Source organism: Brachyistius frenatus, unplaced genomic scaffold, assembly GCF_029030835.1.
Source record: "Brachyistius frenatus isolate BFR_SWC_R1_liver_20210118 unplaced genomic scaffold, ASM2903083v1 Contig_18, whole genome shotgun sequence".
In the NCBI taxonomy this organism is placed as follows: Eukaryota; Metazoa; Chordata; class Actinopteri; family Embiotocidae; genus Brachyistius; species Brachyistius frenatus.
Window position 1 is genome coordinate 687,891 of NW_027210617.1, and position 19,407 is coordinate 707,297.

At 40.2% G+C, this 19,407-nt stretch overlaps 1 protein-coding gene across 2 annotated transcripts in view; it reads right to left on the reverse strand.

Moving 5' to 3' along the window:
- The window catches only part of negr1 (neuronal growth regulator 1), a 142,483-nt gene that overhangs the window by 96,597 nt on the left and 26,479 nt on the right, over positions 1–19,407 (reverse strand). For both annotated transcript variants that reach the window (XM_069694677.1, XM_069694676.1), the window contains exon 2: positions 2,010–2,248. In XM_069694677.1, coding sequence (XP_069550778.1) covers positions 2,010–2,248 — 239 coding nt within the window. The remainder of the gene's footprint in view (positions 1–2,009; positions 2,249–19,407) is intronic.

The following is a 19,407-nucleotide window of genomic DNA, read 5'->3' on the forward strand; positions in this document are numbered from 1 at the left end:
AGGCAGGTGTTATGAAGGTGAATTCATCCTTTACCAGGAGTAAACCATAGGAAGAGGAGGAGGAGGAGGATGAAAAAGGCAGCCTGCTTGAGAGAATCTTAACAAGACACTCGGCTTTTGATGGACACATTGGCAAGAGGCAGGAAATGCCCCCGTGACCTTTCAGCTACAAGATAGTCACTGGAACTGCAAAACCACCGTGGTGCTCTGGCTTGTTGACAAAAGCTGATAGAGCAGTGCTTTTAAATTTCAGGCTTAGAAGTATCAACATCAACAAACAAAGGGGGAGCTTTTAGATGTTCAGTGTGTTCATCAAGGATACTTTTAAACGACAGTTTTAATTGTGTGAGCCTCTGACAATAGGACAGGCTTGTTAACAAATGAGCAATTTTCAATGGGAGCAAGGTGAGTTCCATTCTTGACAGCCATGTGTCTACCAGTGTAAGAGAAAACCACACAAACAGCCACGACAATTTAAAAGGCAATTACGGCACATTCTGGCCCACAAAAGTGCCATCCAACACCCACTCACTTTTATTAGTATAGCGCAAGAAGAATGTTGAAGTGACAGCAGGCACATCAGAAAAATCTTTACTCAGAAAATGTTTTGAAGCCATGGTGCTCTCTGCTCAGGTTGTGCTATTTGTTGATGTTTTCTTAGCACGTACGGACACCTGAGAAGGTAAATGAATGGTAAATGGTCTGTTTTGACTATTCTTCTCATCCCCAGGGCAATCTGCAACCTCACACGACAACCCTTTATCAAAACACCGTCCAGGCTCTTTGTAAATAGATGTTTCCTTGTGCTATTTTTTTTTTATTTTTTTTTTATTTTTTTACAAATGCTTGTATTTTTGTAGCACTGTGATGTGGATAAAGACAAAACAAATACTTTAAATTACAGTTTACACCATAAACTCACTCCATATGTTAAAACACAGATGCCAGCTGGAGATCTGTTTCCACTTGCACATTTCACATATCACTGCTCACACTTCTCAAAGGAGTGTGCTTGATCCTTACTTCTTCTATTCATACTATGCTGCTGGTGTGGCGATATGCATATTCCGACATTATGTTCTTAAGATATTAATGCTAACCTTAGTTTGGCTTGAAACAGAATAGGAATGATTTAATATGCACTTTCAGTTAATCTGATTCCTGCTTGGAGCTGGTGAGAAAGAGAGGAAAAAGTGTGTTTTCATTTGACAGCTTGTCAGTAAATCTTTACATCAGCCTATTAAGGGAAAAGAACATGGCAAGTGAAAGATGGATTTTCAGTGGAGCCATTTTCCTGTTCAGCTGCTCACGTAGAGTCTGAGGCACCAGCATAGAAGACTCAAAGTATTACTCCATCGAGTAACAATTAGGATGCTGTTGTCAACAGCCCACAACAGCCCACTTGATGCCCAAATGCATCTGCTGACCTTGTTATACGCTCAAGATGAAACGCCAATTGGACAGCCTCTCAAGAGCTCAATCGCAGTTTTCATGGCTGAAATTCAAAGCTTTAACAGCTGTTACCCAATGTATTGGTAATATGTAGCATCCTGTAATAGCTAGAACAGGATATACAGCTAAGAGTCCCAAAAATCTCTTTTGTTACCTGCTGTGACAAAACCCAGGGAGGCCTGATTAAGCTACAAAGTCTGCCTCCAGTCATGTAAACCAACAGGTTTCCAATTTGTATTGCATAGCCTACAGGCACAAAATGTACCCTACAATGTCAGTTTGCCTTCACCAAAAAATATGTCTCCGGCTTTTGCTCTTGGAAGCAACAAATAAGATGTTAGATCACAAGAGGACAGAAATGGTTCTGAGTGTGCAGCAGGTATCCTTCAAAACGTCGTATCCACACATCGAATAACACATCATGCTGCAGACAACTAGAATAAATCAGTGGCCACGAATGGAAAAGACATAAATGATTACAACTAAAATGTAACACACGCATAAAAAGAAAAGACAAACACATAGACAAAAGTCTGTACAGCACGTCCTATACGCACCTTTTACAATGAGGTTGAGGAGCTTTGGCCGCGGGTTGCGCTCACTCTGAATCGAGCACGTGTACTGGCCGTCGTCAGTTACATCCACTTTCTGTATCTGAAGGCTGTACTCATGTTTGTCTCCGACGCTGGACACTATGGACACACGTGGGTCCACAGACCACTTGTCGTTCCCTGCGAATATGATGCTGGAGCGGTTCAGCCAGGCTCCTTTAGAGATCCCATCCAACAGGTAGCACCTAAAAAGACAGCAGACGCTTCAGTTATAGATCGCTAAAGGAAACGCTTGTTGAGTGACTCGGTAACAACAGAATAAACATTTTTTTTGTTTTGAATATGAAATCATTAAGTTGCCTGTCAAAATGATATTTCATCCATTAGAGCCTTTCAGAAATTGTTATCTCTCCTGCTAATTGATAATCTCTCCCTCTCTTGGAGGCAGTTTCAGCTGGGTACTTGTAAGTCGTCCCAAAACTGAGATTTAACTGACATACACAGCGAGACTTGAGAAAACCCGGACCACGGGAAGAATACAATTTCAGTGACAGACATGAATGTGTGATGTGTCAGAAAGTGAGTCATAAAATACAGAAGTGTCTGCAGCTGGATGATGTGACTCAACCTGCTATAGTTACTTTAAGACTTGATTTTAACTCGAGAGCCGCCCGAGCAGGGAGTAATGCTTGTGCATAAGGAAGGCAGCTCTTTTGTCATTCTTTTCACTGACAAGGCAATAGTATGGGCTCGTGAACATTTTTTAGCCGTAAACAGCTCCCTGCATACAACCCCTGTAATTGCAATGTAAGAAACTACTTTAAAAGAAAATATGTCAAGAAGTTTGCCCTTAAAATTAGATATACATAAAGTCTGTTATAAGGTTGAGTATGCAGCGAGTCAATTCGTTCTTAATCAGTATAGTGAGGACAGAAATACGGCATAAACGAGAGGATAGTGCACATAATTTGTGTGGTGTTCCCAACTATCTGGTAAACAGAGTAGTAGTACTTAATGTCTTCAGTCTCGCCACAAATACACAACTGGTGGTCTGAACAGGCTGTAATATAGGAGCATAGTTTGATTCCATTGTGACCCACAGTATACCGACACAATATTACTTCTGAAAGTTCACGGAAAAGACTCAAAGGGTCAGTAAATTGGAGAACATAATGAGGCTGGGGTCAGAGGACGGTTATTTTTGCTCGTAATTCCACCCCTGTTTGGACTTCAGAAATCGCATCATATTCAGCGACAAACGCTGTAATAATGAGTCGGAAAAGAGTCAATCACGTTTGGCTCTTTAGTTGGTGTCAACGTACCACGCAGACTGCCAGCACGCAGTCGTAAAGCCACCGAGGAAATCAGTTTGGCACTAACCACAAAGCTCTTTACCCCTCGTGCCAAGAAAGTGTCCGTCAGAAAAATGTTTGGAGGACAATGGTCCAGTCACGCAGACACCACCACCACCACTACCACCCCCCCACCCTCCCCACCACCACCACCACCTCTTAGAGGTATTGTGACAAATAAGTGGCAAACAATGGAGAATGGACGGTAATGAAAAAGCACCAGAGAGAAGTCCAGGTCCTATGAGGAGCCCACACAAACCTGTCAGTTAGTTAGCCCATTGACCACCTGAGCCGAGCTGTTCCTGGCCTCGGGCAAGATTTACTGAAGCAGCCTCGAGGCAAGTTTCACTCCTTTTCTTTTCTTTTGTCCACAAAACAGGAATGCACCTGGTCTTAAAGAAGAGCTGATTATTCAACATGCTTTCTGGATAATGGTAGATATGTGGGCATCAAGTGCAATTGTAGTTCTCAGGCTTGACCATGACCTATGTATAGCTGTATTAAAATATCATATATAAAGCCAATTTTGAATGCATTTTCTGCTGTTGAGAGAAGTGTAGCGAGGCTTGCTACCTACTCCTGTGATCACAAGCGTTCGGTGACTCATGATTTAACACAATTTTGTGGGGCCGCTGAGAGTGCCTGTTCAAGAGCTGAATTCACAACGCACCTGTGTGGAGCCCACAGCCATGATGTGAACAACTTGTCAACAACTTGCTGGGCTTGTTTCATGATGTCCTTGTAAAACACAGTTACCATAAAAGAACATTTTCTCCAGTATAGTTGCTATTGATTTCTCTGTTTTCTCACCCAAAATTGTTTTTTTCAGAATCAAATATTCACTGCGTGTTAGCTTCAAAGGTGGCTGTCAAAAAAAAGTCTCCTCTTTCAAAAGAGATGAGAAGCTGTGGTCAGCTTGAATGCATGCTCAATACAAGGTACCTTAATAGTGACAGGTTAATATGGCTTGAAAAGTGATCAAAAGCTCTCAAATTACTCTGGCACCATGGGCTTCTTCTGTGTAAACCATTCGTAGTGAGGGCTATCATGTTCATCTGAGACAATTAATCGTCATACAAATAGGTAGGTAGGTAGGTAGGTATATACTTTATTAATCCCCGAGGGGAATTTTTTTTTTTTTAAATAAAAATAATTGTGATCATTAATTTAATTATCTTTTTCTGTTAATTGTATGCCACTATTAGATCTTAATCCTAGTCATAGTTCAATAATGTACATACATCTTATGAAGGACAGCTATTTATCGGCTGCAATGTTTGGCTTTACAACTAAATCCATGATGTTAATGTTGTTAATGTGCTCATCAAATAATGTGCTCATCAAAATGCGGTCGGTTGAATATTAGAAGTTAGATCCACGAAGCAGAAAAAGAGACAAAACCATGTCTTTAAATAAGCACCAGTCAAAACTCAAACGGTGGAAAACAACATGGAAATATGACATTTTGTTTTAGTTTTATCTACTTGAGATCATGATTCTAACAATTGAACAAAATGATGGCTGTCGGCTCAAATAATCACATTCAGGCGATAATGTCATGTTTGTGACAGGCCCACTATCAGTTTGTTTAAAACATGCCATATCACGGTTACATAAACTGCTGACCACGGTGGCTTTCCTGCTGCTGTTGAAGAAGAAGGCTAACATTCAACAGCCACATTTCAGAGATAGATCTGGTGTGAAGTATTGCTAACAAAGTCGCGGAGTCAGAAGAACAGCTGGAGGACACTTCACCCTGCCTGGATCTCGACATGGACTTTTGACATTTTCCTTGATGAGCCGGTCCTTGATGTCCTTTCACAGTTTATGCAGTTTGTTATCTCTCTCCTCTCAGAAACTGTCATTATCGCTCTGTCTTTTTAATCTCTCACTGAGGAGTCCTACAGATGTCTGTAGTCACACAGCTGCTCTCAAAGCAGTGTGTCACAACAGGCCATTTTTACATTAACACGCGTCTCGGGTGTTGTTGCTGTTTTCTGTGGCTGCTTCCTTTGTTGTTGCCGTCTTCAGCAGGAACTCATCACAACTCCTGCATGAGACATCCTGGTGTAGCGGAGCTCAATCTGTAGCTGGACCAAACCTTTCATGCTGCCGGTTATATCAGTCAGTTTGATGAATTGTAGACTCAGTGCAGATCAATAATATAAAACCAATTCATATACACGACTAGGGGTGGGGATCACCAGAGGCCTCACAACACCATATTATCTCAATACAATATTAATGATTTTCAACATTTTGCCACGCTAAATATTGTGATAAAATGTAGTGCGATTTATTACCTTTTTTTTTTATCTACAGATTATATCCCCCAATAAAAACATTGACATCTGTTTCATCTAATAAAAAATAGTTCCAGTCTGTTGAGCTGACTACAGTCACTTTTACTGTAACAAAATGGGGATATGATGTGGATAGCCTGACCAACACTGCCATAAAAACATGTCATAAATGTTGCTGGCACCTGACAAGTGTATTTATTTATTTATATAATAAAAAAATAGTTGTCATCCAGGCATTGACACAATATTGCCACGCAAAGTATCGCGGCACAATATCGTATCGTACCGAGAAATAGACAACTTCCAGCATTATGATAAAACTGTTGTGGTAATCGTTGGTTAATTGAGTTAAGCGGATAGAGAAGTGTGCAGTTCTGAGAGGAATACAATTTTTTTTTCTGAAATATGTTTCTTATCTTTTTGCTTTTTTTCCACTCTTGGACATTTTTGTCCAAAGTTACATGATAACAATTCAAACCAACATTGACATGTCCCATTAAGAGCAACATGCTATATCATGTGCCAAAAACCTTGGCACAGTCATGCCATCATGCCTGTCTTTTTTTGTTCTGCCATTTTCCCCGGTTTGCCCCCTCACTCAGTCATAGCTGCACACTACTGATAACACATAAAGTGGGCTTTGCTTTCATCAAGCCCCCTTTCTCTAGCAGCCCCCCCAGGATACAGACTGCCTATGGTTCATACAAAGCGCAGGTAATTATTCCACAGACGGCAGAGTTTCCACTCTGAAGCCGCTTTGACACCTAAAACATGCGCTAATTGATACTTTTATTTTTTCGTGCTTTTGACGAGCGACTGCAGAGAAACCAGGCTCATTACAACCTTTTTTTTTTCTTTCTTTATATATTTTGGATTTTGGAACAGAGTTCAGTTCAAACCCCAGTGATTATGCACAATGTGGGGAAAAATGGAAAGTGATAAGCTGGTGTTTGAGCACCTCACATGAATGGAGGATGATGACAAACCATTAATTACAGTATGGCAGCTGGTGAGAGAAGCAGATTTTAATCCGTTTAGCCAAACTCGTTCAAGCTCTCTGATTGGATGCCATAATTAACACTGGGGCATCACTCTGACCCAGATTCTTATTTGTTTCATTAAATTGTTTTCGAGATTCTTCAACTGTAAATATTCTTCCCGGCACCAATCCCACAGATCTCTTCTTCTTGCAAACATATTTCAGTGTTTCACAATCGAGTAGTTCAGATTCAGCAGTTTTTTCTCTCTACATTTGGCAGAAGAAAGGAACATATTTCTGGATGGATCTCTCCGTCTTCTCCGATTTGCTGTTACATAACAGTTACATAATACTCTAATAAAAAAAAAACACAGGATGTTTACATTCTAAGCCATGCAGAGACTATTCAAGCTCACACATCGTTTTCTTTTTCTAAACACTGTTTCTTACTTGTATTAGAAGGGAACCAACAGAACATCACTGTTACAGAGCTACTTATTTTATCCCAAGACATACAGTAGATCAAATGAAGTCTTATTATTTTTTCATCATATTTAATTTTGTCACAAGTGAAATGTTAAATAAGGGCCATTTTGGAGGGTGGATTTATTTTAATTTTAGTTGAGAGTGAAGAAGAGGTTTCCAGGGTAATTTGCACATATAGACAAGAGAATTGACACATTTAACACGTGAGCATTCAAAACACTCCCTAAGCACTAACCATGCCTGAATAAAACAGGTATGTTGAGTACAATGAAAGTGTGTATGAGGAAAACTCAGCACCAGATGTTTGATTTCACACAGAGAGATGCTGTGATGAGTGCACCTGCACTGTATGCTCTATAACCTTTAGAGCGACTCACTGCCCTCAACAGAGCTCAACTGTCCAATGAATCATCAAATGAGAAAATGCATTTCACTCTGACGGACTGGCTGTTAAAGCACCAGTGAAAGGAGACTCGGAGTGATGTGTGAAAATCTCAGATCTTTTCCTCTGTGAAGTCAGCACAACACTTTTTTTTTTTTTTTTTTTTCTTTTAGACCTGCGTTTGGTTTATTAGTGAAAGAAAAACAGCAAATAGGGTGATGATGGAAATAAGGCACGGTGTTACATGTTCAAAATGTAAAACTGTATTTAGGGATACAACTAACACATCCATTAGTTGTGCCAGTTGCTTTCCTGATAAATTGATGAACCATTTGTTTTATAAAATGGCAGAAAATCTGCAAAAATGGCCATCTTAATTTTCTAAAGTCAAAATTATTCAGATTGCATTAGGATCTGGCAGCAAACTTTTTTTTTTTTTTTTTTTTAATTTCTGATTGAAATATGACTTGCACACTTAAAAGTGTTTCCGCACTTGTAAGATTTGCCGAGGTTTGAATAGAGAACTTTAAAGCTCAACACAGAAACCAGCCACGAAAAAAAATATAGGAAACAGATTCACTTGCTTGTTCAAACGTAATCTTACAAGGTTGGTGGAGCCAAGCAAACGGTGCAGGCCAAGTAATGAGGCACGGTGCAAAAACAGGCAGAATACCAAACAAAGGAATGCTAAAATGTACTGGCATAAAGTGGCGGGTCTGTGTGACAGTCTGGCAAGGTGTAACTGGTGGACTTGTTGTTTCCTGTATATACTGAGGGACTCATGAGCAGAGTGGGAGCAGGTGAGCAGAGGGGCGGGGAAGATCAAGTAATACAGCAGGCGGGAAATCAGAGCAGGTGGGAGTGGCCAGGCTGGAAAGACATAAAAAAGAAAAGAAAGCATTAAAGCACACCAAAGAATGTGAATTTGAAAATCTAGAGCAGCGAAAACTGATATCAATTTGTTATTGCTCACATAAATGAAGCTTATTCAGTTGGTTTGGGTGGAGCTCAGCTATGTGAATAAATGTTACTGAACGTGAGTCACGGACATTTTCCTTATGTCCAAATAGCCCTCAGAAGAAGAAAAAGGTTGGAGACCCCTGATCTAGAGACTGACTGTATTATATAAGGTGACTCTGCGCTATCTCACTGAACTGTGTATTATCAGTATGTGGAGATTCTTAATGATACGACGAGTTTTACATCTCAGCATGAATGTAATAGTTTGCCTTCAAGTATTTACAACGCAGTAAAAACACATTTCTGTGGTTTGTCGTACATCCTATGTTTTTGTGACAAAACCACTGCGCATGCTGTGTAACAGCGTGATGTAATTCCGTCAACACATCATCATCTTAAAAATTATAACAATATTATGGTAAATGCTACAATATGGCACACCCCTCTCACAAACAGAATTTTGACTGCACTTTAAATGTATAAAGTGGATGTTTAACTCTACCTCTTGAGCATAGGTATGGGTTTGTGTCTGGTTGTTGGTTGGGTATTTTAGAGGTGGGGTGTTGAGTTGATGGAGAGGATGAGGGAGAATGAGGACATACAGTAGTGCTGTGCAACTAAGGTACAGAGCACCCGGCTCTTAATCCCTAAAATAATCCTGTCGACTGTGGCCGATGGGACACATCTGAAGCCTTCCATCTTTAATCCAAACCCAAAGCTGAAACCAACATCTAACATCACAGACCTCGAGAGCAGTATAAAAACAGTCTCGGAGCCATTACAAAATTCCAAAATCTCACCAAAAGCGAGGAGACTTTGAAGTGCATCTATTCTGAAGTTTGTTTTTCATTGCAGTGTAATTTTTGTCTGAAATCACACTGAGATGCAGCCTCTGAGTGCGGCTCAGACTCCCGACTCTATATACAGTAAAATCAATGTCCCCTCTCTGTTGTTACCACAGCAGTTACTACAAGAAGCCTTTTACAGCATCACATTCTTCCCTCTGGCTTCAGGCCCTGTTCAGATGCACCTGCCCGTCTCTCTAACAGTGAACACAAAGTGACCTGTGCTTGAATGGCTTTGGGTGAATGGTTTTGTCTTGTTTCACATGTTTGGAAGTAACATCAGAACCAAAGGCATCCACGGTGTGCAACTAGACATTTCTGGTGTGTGAACAATAGGGAAAGGCTGGAGCTTTTCTTTTCAGTTGTTTCCACTCTGAACATGTGGAAGATTTCACAAGCTGTTTATGTCAATGTGAGCACAAGTCAACAATACTCTTTCCGCTACAACTAATTCATGTACAGAAAATCGTTCGAAGCTCTACACGAGTAATCCCTGGATTAATTCACATTATTGATTCTTTTTTTCAAGCATTGACATTGACTGAATGAATTCAACTTGGAGTGAATAAAAAATGAACGGAGCTTACAAGTTAGCGATTGTATAAAAGTTGAGAGCCGGATGACTGGGAGGATAAAGAGTAGCCTTTAGCAGAGGCAAAATGCGTGAGCATTTTCCACCCTCGACAGTTCCTCTTTATAAATATGTGAATGTGCTCTGTGTCATACATTCACATCAAAACTGAGTCCACTGCACCCACAGACACTGTTAAATGTCACATTCAAAGCCCAGCTAGATAAAGCATGATCAAACATTTCACCCGTCTGCTGCACCATTATCTGTTGAACAAACAGTAAACTGTCTGGGAATCTAGTTCCTACGACAAATTCTTCAGTGATTCAATACCGCTGTCAGATAGCACTTATGTGAACACACTATTGGACCACAAAGTCAGGAGCATTGAATCACAACACTACCTAAATACGTGTTAATATGTTGTTAAGGACAACTACACTTACTAAACGGCATTCAACCTTTAAAAAAAAAAAAAAAAGATCCAAACAAACTACCGGAGCTGCAGATTTACTGGTAAACAGTTCTCATTTGAACTTCTAGTCACAATGACTCACAGCGAACACTTAAGAGATCAATGAGTCTGTTTCTTTTGTGAAACTGAAACGTGCTGCGGGCTTAAGACACACTTTAAATCACTTCAGCTATTTTAGTGTGCTCCGAGCGTCCTGTGTTGCAAAGCAGGCAGTTTGACTTCTTGAACAAAGCATACCTCGCTGTACCAAGAATTTTTTGTATTCCAGGAAGGCAAATTAATATGTTTGAAGAGCTATGTGACCAGCAGTATCTCTGCTCCCGGGTGAGAGGGAGCTAAGCGAAGTGATCCACCGTGTACTGTATTCCGTTTCCATGCAGATGAGGGAGTATCAGTGGCCTTCAACATTGTTTCCTCAGATCATCCTGCTTTCATTAATACTATTTTAGTTTTCCATTTTGTGAGTGAATAACTTACTGACATGTTCAGTATCAATGTGGCTTTGCCAAATACAAAAATTAACATTCCCTCATTACGTTAATAGAAAAGTAATTCGGATGCAATTACGTTTCCTTCAAAACGTATTCTCTGCTGCAAATTAAAATGTAATTTCAATGCGACGGGTGGACAGACATATTTGTTCCAGCCTAACTCCAACTTTAACTGTGAAATGCAAAGGAGAGCTGTTCTAGAAAACAAGGTGTTACCCAGCAATTACCAGGACTTTAACCTTGTGTTTTACTTTCAACATAGCTCCCGGTGGAAAGCACTGTGGGTATTTCAGCCATGTAGCACTAACACGAGACACCCGTACAATAGCTTACTAAAAAGCACACTGTTGTGTCCATTTGGATCCCTGTCAGGTGGCCGTGATTACTTGTGGTTGCAGAGACCACCAACAATGCATGTTCCAAATCAAATTACCCTGTCCTTCAAAAGCGTTGGCTGGACCCGGCACACTGCCACCTTCCTGTGGTTCCAGCATGACAAGGGACCCACAATTTAGCAATTTCTGACAAAGTCATAATCAATAGATCACAGTCAGGCCTTCGTTAAAACGTACTCCAACTGCTGTCCACTATAAAGAGAGGCATTCACAGCTGCATATTTATAAAGTTTCTTATTAATGCATCAATTGTGAGCTCGTCATGACTGACTGGAATTTGACATTCACCATGAATAAGAGTCTGTGTCGCCTCTATGAAAAGACTGGAAGGAGGGATTATATGCAATAGCCGGAAGCAAGAGGGGAATACAAATATAAACCATAACTCCATTTCTGCTGTGCATTAAAGACCCAGAGATCAAACTGAGGGAAGCAGTGGGTGGCTGACAAACCGCAGACACACACAGTGGAGTTCAGGGTGCTGTATTAGTGACTGGACCATGGGAGCCTTTTAATTATGCCTCGTTTCATTTCAAATATGCCATTATACGCAGACAGACAACAGTGCACCAGATTACTTATTATGTTTTTTGTTTTTCTCCTCCATGAGTGAGGCCATTAATTGTTTATTATTGGTTATTCTGCAGAATATTTTCTTTGATTTATCAACGATGCATTTGATATGAAAGAGCAAAGACATCTTTATCCTGGAACCAAAGCCAACAATATTCAGTTTAATATCTCATAAGATAAAGAAATCAGCAAGTTGTCACAACTGAGGAGGACCTCGAAAAGTAATTTAAACGATTAGACAGTTATCTAAAATAATTGCTCAGCTCTACATTCATTAATGCACAAGACAGCATAGTACTAGCCATCACAGGAATTTTAACTATACTCAATTTGTTAAATTTACACGACAATATGGGAAAGTGGTTTTACCCACAGACCGCAAGGCTGATAAGAAGGAAATTAAATCTTATTGAGAGAGAATTATGACTTACAATATAATTATGTCAGCATATGTTTCCACCAACGCAGGACAGTAAATGATAAATCTTCCAGACAAAGCCAACAGAAGAACAGGAACCAAAGTGAAACAAGAGATGCCATTACCAAGTATAGTGAGAAACTATGTGCCAGTACAAGCATCAGGCTAAACTCAATAATCCTTTTCCACTTTTTTTTTATTTTAATTTTTTTTTTTTTTTTATAAATTTTACAGTGAAACACAAACCATTAGTGAGGCAGCTGCATCAGAAAGGACCCCCCTCCTCCACCACCACCACCACCTTTTTGACAATATTTTTGGGAGATTTAAAACTTTGAAACTCTTAAGAGGGTTGCTGTTTTCCTGCGTCTTAGTGGCTCTGGTGACATTTCCAAGGATGCAACGCATTTTTTAGCATCTGCTTTCCCAAATCTAGCCACCCGCTCTGAGGTAGCCTGTTTGCTCTGCGTACTTCTGTTGCCATGTCTGGGCTGGCAGGGACTACCCTGAACAGCTCAGCGAGGACATCTGCATCCCGCAGCCATCTGTGCCCAGGTCCTCCTACCCCCCCCCCCCCCCTCCCATCCCCCGGCCGCTCTCCTTCCTGTCTTCCCTCTCTAGTACATTTACTATTTCAAACACACGCATTACCCGCACATGTATAGTACATGCACACAATCCACAATGACGGGGAAAAAGAGGCACGTGGTTGATAAATGACAGCTGCACTTCATAGCACAAAAGGTTTTTTTGGCTGTGGATTTAAGCATGCAAAGTTTTATTGGGGGTAACAATAAGATGTGCACTAGATGGATGGTAAACATGGCGACTTCAAAGTAAAAGCCGTATGAATATTTAATAGAAAAAAAAAAAAGTTGAGATTAATGTCACAGTAAATTCCTTCCTAAATGGACTGATCCTGATTCTGGCCCGCTCCTCTACCTTGTTTGTTTGTGCTTTGAAGTGTGTGTGTGTGTGTGTGTGTGTGTGTGTGTGTGTGTGTGTGTGTGTGTGTGTGTGTGTGTGTGTGTGTGTGTGTGTGTGTGTGTGTGTGTAAGGTGATTCCTTTCATCCGTAAGTGCTTAGTTGGGTATTCTGCTGCTGAACAGTTTACCCACACCACTCACCGCCCAAGTGACAGGTCATGCTTGGCAGTGCGCCAGGGAGAGCAGGGGAAGTAGAGTCAGAGGGATAGGTCATGGCTGGATGTGGGGTAAAGCCACTCACCGCCTGTTTGCCCGGGACCGCTCGGCTTTACAGATGACTTTACAGTGCTCAATTACAGAGCGTAAACTCCAAGTTATATCAGAGAAACCCCAAACAAGCGTGTTTATGGAATGTCTAGACTGTGTTGAGGACTCTTGAGATGAGGAGGAACACTGTTTGTTGTGTTTTCAATTGTCACTGCAAATTACTTCTTTAAAGGAGAGCTGAATATTTTTGGTAACAATTATTGTTACCTGGAAACTTTAAAATAACCTTACATCTCATGGGCATAGTTCCAGCAGTTTTATACGACTCGTGTTTATTTGAATCATTGCCATGCGGTCGTACTTTTTCCACAACATGATGGGAGGAAATGAGAGCATTGCCATACTGTCAGGCCGTTTGGATTGTGTTTGTACTGGCTGCTTTTCCTGGCTTTACCCGTGATTCATAGCCGAAGGCGTTTTTTTTGCTGTCGGTTTGGGCTGTCGGTGTCTTTCAGTGTACATGTTCTGACTGTCACGGTTGTCGTAAAAACTTCAAGCAGAAATGACAGGAAGACACAGAGTATGGAGGACAGTTCTGTTAGACTGCATCATAATTACTTTGTGTTTTTTGAAGGTGTTGATGGCGTAAAATTGCCGACTTACAACAGCAAAAAGGCATATAATGACTTGCACAGTAAGAAAATAGGCATAACGTACTGTTAAGAAACTCAATGACTTCATATCTCTGCAGGCAGCAGTGGAGCCCCACAGTGTCAACCAAGCTAAACATATTAAGTGGGTAATGCTGAGGGACAGTGGAGACAGCCGGGCTGCTCGTCTTGCCAGGGAAGGAAACGTCGTCATTAAACAGCAATTCTGTGGAAGGTATGGATCTATTATTATATATCGGAACAATAAATTATATTTACACATAGAGTAATTGTGCCAACATTGTGGAAAAGCAGATATGCTTATGTTTAATATTATTGTCAATAGCAAGAGGGGAAATTAGGAAGTTAATCGTGTCATTATCGAAGGTGTTCAGTGGAAAGACTGAGCTTTCATGTACAGATGAGCAGTACAAGGAGTCACATTAACTTCAAGCACAACAAGGCAGAACGGTACAACGTGAACTGTTGGGGATGTAGTGGCTCAATCAGTCCCAAACACACCACGTCATCTGTCACATTAAGATTCAGACACAGTACAAATGTTTTTTTTGTTGTTTTTTTTTAAACTCAAAACATTCAAACACTATTGTGCTCAAGAACACCTTACTGGGTAAGTGTCACAATGCCTCACCACCAGCAGAACAACTTTGCAGTGATTACAAAGATGTTTCAGCCACACCAGACTCCCAGTTTTGATCTCAGCTGTGACACATGCAAAACATTTTACCAGACATATGTCTACATTTGGGATGCACAAGCAGCTCAACTAGAATTTGTAACAAGAGAGAAAAGTCCCTCTGATTTTTGAAACAGTTGTAGAAAAAGCAGACATAATCCAAGCTCTGCAAAAATGCTTCCCATCCATGTAGCCGCAAGAAGGGAAGGATGTCTGAGGGGACAGATACGTATATCTGCATTTTAATGGCAAAAATGCAGCTAACAATGGTTAGAAAAGAAGTCAGTTTGTAATAAAGTCAAAAACAGGGCATGAACATAACTCAAAGTGTACAAGAACCCAGCAGTCACCCACTGACCAGCTTATTCAAATAATGCATGTAATGTGAATATGAAATAATGAGCTGCAGAGGTAGAAAATGTTCGCTGGAGATCTTGCATGCGGGTTGAATAGTGTGTTTCACAGGTCTTCCAGTAAGTCAGCCACACGTCTGATCTCTTGACTCCTGATAAACAGGTTTTCTTTACAGAGCACTTTGATGAATATGGACGTGGACGGTTGAAGCTAAATGAAAGCTACGTTACGATAATGAGCAAGGTTTAGTGCACATCTGCATATGTGGCACCGGCATAAATGTGTGCCATGCAAGAAAATCAGAATGACAAGTCTGATAGCTTTGAGCTGTGTAAATCAACCTGTGTTCAGTGTCTTACAAAAATACGCCGTCATGGTTGATTATCTTTTGTTCTTAAAATGAAATGAATTGCAAAACGTTTGCTTGAGTATATTTACTGCAAATACAAAGTACAAAACGGTCGCCTTCCACTTATGTCACATTGTAAAAAGCTTGTGACATTGAAGAGAGCTAAAAGTTATCTATCTTTGACAAAATTGTTCTGAGTCAAAAGGAGTTGTTAGGGGATTAAACAAATACACACAAACATGAAAAAAGTACAGGGATGTTATAGTTTTATGAAATGATGTCACTCACGTTTATATAATGTCAATTCAGAAGTGCTCACATTCTGTACAACAGAACAAACATGTAAAGAATGTGTAATATAAAACTAGTTTGAATAATGAAAAAGATCCTTCCTTGTATATGACAAGCAGCATATGTTTTGTCTATTTCAGGAGCCATATTACTGAAACTTTAAAATGTCTAATTGTCCTTTTAACATGAATTGATTCATGTGAAACTCTTCTAGTCCATGTCATCTGTTCCTCAGTCAGTGTTTTTTTTTTTGTGTGTTTTTTTTTGTGTGTGTTTTTTTTTTATTAAAAAAGGGCATTAAGGATTTAACCTTTCTCTGAAACAGTAAATCTTTTCTCAATCTGCGCTGACCTCAGCTCCAGCCATTAAGCAATCTAATGTTGCCGAGTCTATGTTAGGAATGTATCACCGCATCGTCCCCCATATGCCACGGAGATGAACATGATTAGTAACGTGATTACTGCTAATATGTCTATATTTAGTATTTTTCAAGATATATTGGTCTTTGCAGGAGAGTTTTACTGCACTCTGCAATACATGTTGCGTTGGGAAACCTCTTAGGTTGCATCACCGTTGGGTATGATTAATCTGTCCTATGCTGGAGTACGACTGCCCCAACTCCCAACTCCCCAGCTGGCCAGTGTTCACATTACATTAATGTTCTGTACACGTTAATGTAATCATCCACGCAACACTTGTGTAGAGAGTAATCGCTGGATACACAGCCAAATCCGGTTAATACAGTTCCTACAGCTGACTTCATACCAGAGCACTGCTTCATGTTACTGCAGCTTTTGTTTTGGGCGCTCAGACAAGTGGGACACGCGACACAATCGGCTGTCTTCAAACCTCATTTGTTATGCAAAGGAAGTGGATGCAAGTCCTGAGATCTGCCTGCATGCACCGATTTCTCAGGAGAGAGGCAGCGCAGAGAACTTAACAGACAGTAGAGTCGTGTTGACGTTACATCCTCAACAGCAAAACACTTCACATCATATCCTCGTATATGTTGGCTGTAAATTACAAATTGTTCTATTTGTGCTTTTTTTTTTAATTTATTTTTTATAGTTATTTATAATTATCACATATCTAGTGAAGTTCACAGTTTCAGTGCGCTGATGTGAGTGTGAACAGCAGGTGTCAAAAGTGTTTGGTAACCTCATTTTAAGGCGTTATGGTATTGGTAAAAAAAAAGTATCAACTAAGTGACGCTAACTGCCCTTGTTGTGTTGTAAAATAGGGATAGGTGTGATATTTATTCAGATCTAACAACCCCCCCCCCCAATTATCACACGCATGCGCACACAGAGAAAGGCCAAGTCACACCGTAACCTCGGGCTTAACAAATGCCATCAAACTTTGGAAACGCTCGCCTTGGACAAAGCACAATGGGCCTCATTCACTAACATGTGCGTAGAAATGCTCTTACTGAGCGCACAAAGGGAGTGCGCTCGCAAAATAACCCCGCCATTCATGACCCGATTTTGTTTTCACAACCTTGTTGACGTTAGTGGATCAGAATCGTTCTACAACACAGTCCGTGCTCGCCAATCAGGCGTACTGCCACGGCCCCGTTTCTCCATACTAGGACACCTGTTTGTCTGAAGCTGCGTCATGACGAGAAGTTGACCGAGATGGCAACAAAAATGTAAAATAAAAATTCCACAAACAGCGGAAATTTAAACAATAGTGTCTGAGGTGGGAACCCATTAAAAAGGCACACGTCTCAAAGAGGAGTTCCTCTGTACGACACAGCTGACCTCTGTACTGTCTCCAACATAGGGCTGATATTACATCCCACTCTGTATGAAAAAAAAGATAATAATTTCAACGTATTTATGGGCCTACACTACAACTGAGGTATTAGCCAATATCACAGGGATGTATGCTGAATGGTTAGCCCCAACAATGACCAATATATGAGCTTGAAGGTAGTGAAATTACCTTAAGGAAATAGCCCAGGGTCTTAAGGTTGAAGATGTGGTTCGATAGCAAAGAAACGTATCACAGACCAAAAGAAAAATCTGATGGACAGGATGAGACACTGGCAGCAATTATTAGGATTATATTAACAGCCAACATAAGCGGAATACGTCCTAGAAATGACGGTGAAAGTGATGATATCCAGTCAGAGTAGCCACAAGTAATTTATTTCAGAATTAATGTGGTATTCGCAATTATCTGTGAACATGTGAATACATGTGAATATTTTAATAAAGACAATAATTGATGAGGGTTAAAGGGCGTCAACTTAATGGTTAGCCTATTTAATACATTTGGTCAACGCATTAGTAAATTAACAGTTTTCAATATTGTCGTTTATTAAATCCTTTTTTTAAGGAATGCAATTTGTTTTAATATGCTGAAAGGTTTATATTTTCTAAGACAGCCAGGCAGTCATCGGTTGTTCGTACACTTGATCTCAAGTCATCCTAAATTTGTTCGCAGAGTACGAACAAATTCAGGAAAGTAAATATTGATGAGACCCAGATTTGTGCGTCAAATGTTTGTACGCACGGTTTAAGCATAGATTTGTCTTTGGGTATCATATTTGAGATGAGGGCCTCTGTTTGGTCTGCATCTCATTTTATTTTAAAAGTCCAATCGTGTTTCCGCTGTTTGTACCGCAGCATCTAATGTCACTGCGCCACATATTTTTAAAGGAGCCTGATGCTGGGGTCTTTTTCCTTCTTGTCCTTCTTGTATTGGGGCTTAATTCTGATTGGCAAACAGCTTTTATGTGCCTTTCTGCCACCTTCTGGCAGTAGTAACATATTACTACCAGGCACTGTTTTTTCTAAGACAGGACAATCGTTGCATGAACTATTGAATTTTTTTTTTTTTTTTTTTTTTTTTAAATCATTTAATGGCTGCTCAGAAATTGGAAAATCATAAGCCATCATGAGCCATTGTAAAAGCAATGCCAACATATGATTTTAAGTGTAAAAGAGGAAACAATTAACTTAACGGGGAAGCTTTGGTGGAGGTCAGTCGTAACCCAGATAGAGCTATGCATCGGGTTGCACTTCTGTTGGCTTCTTATCAACAAAGTGGAAAGAGCAAACATGCACTCTCCTCTGTGTGTATTTTAATCTCAAATCCAAAAGCCACACTAGTTTCCTTTCCTCATGTGTCAGCATGGGATGAGAGGCTAAAGGCACAAGACATGGGCATTTCTATTGATATTCTAACAAAGCTTTTCTGACAAAATTAAGATTTCCCTTTCAGTTATTGTAGCACCCAACGACGGCACAAGTGGGACCTGAGCTCATTTTAAAAACATTTACCAGGTAGCTGACTACACCATGCATTTGCAACGCAACCGGAAACAGAAATTGTTTTGGATTAAAAACTAAATATGACTTTTTAAAAGGAAAAAAAAAGCAAAGGAGAACCTTATTCCATCTTCCACCTATTCTATTACTGAAAGGTACAGAAATGAAGTCATACAGGACTCATACAGAGCCTACACTTAGTAGATAAATGTAAATGGTAATTATATAACACTTTTCACGTCAGCAGTCTCAAAGCCCTTTTAAACTTTGCCTCCCATTCACACACACATTGACACACCAATGGTGACAGAGCTGTCATACGAGGTGCACGCCTACCATCGGGAGCAACTTGGGGTTCAGTGTCT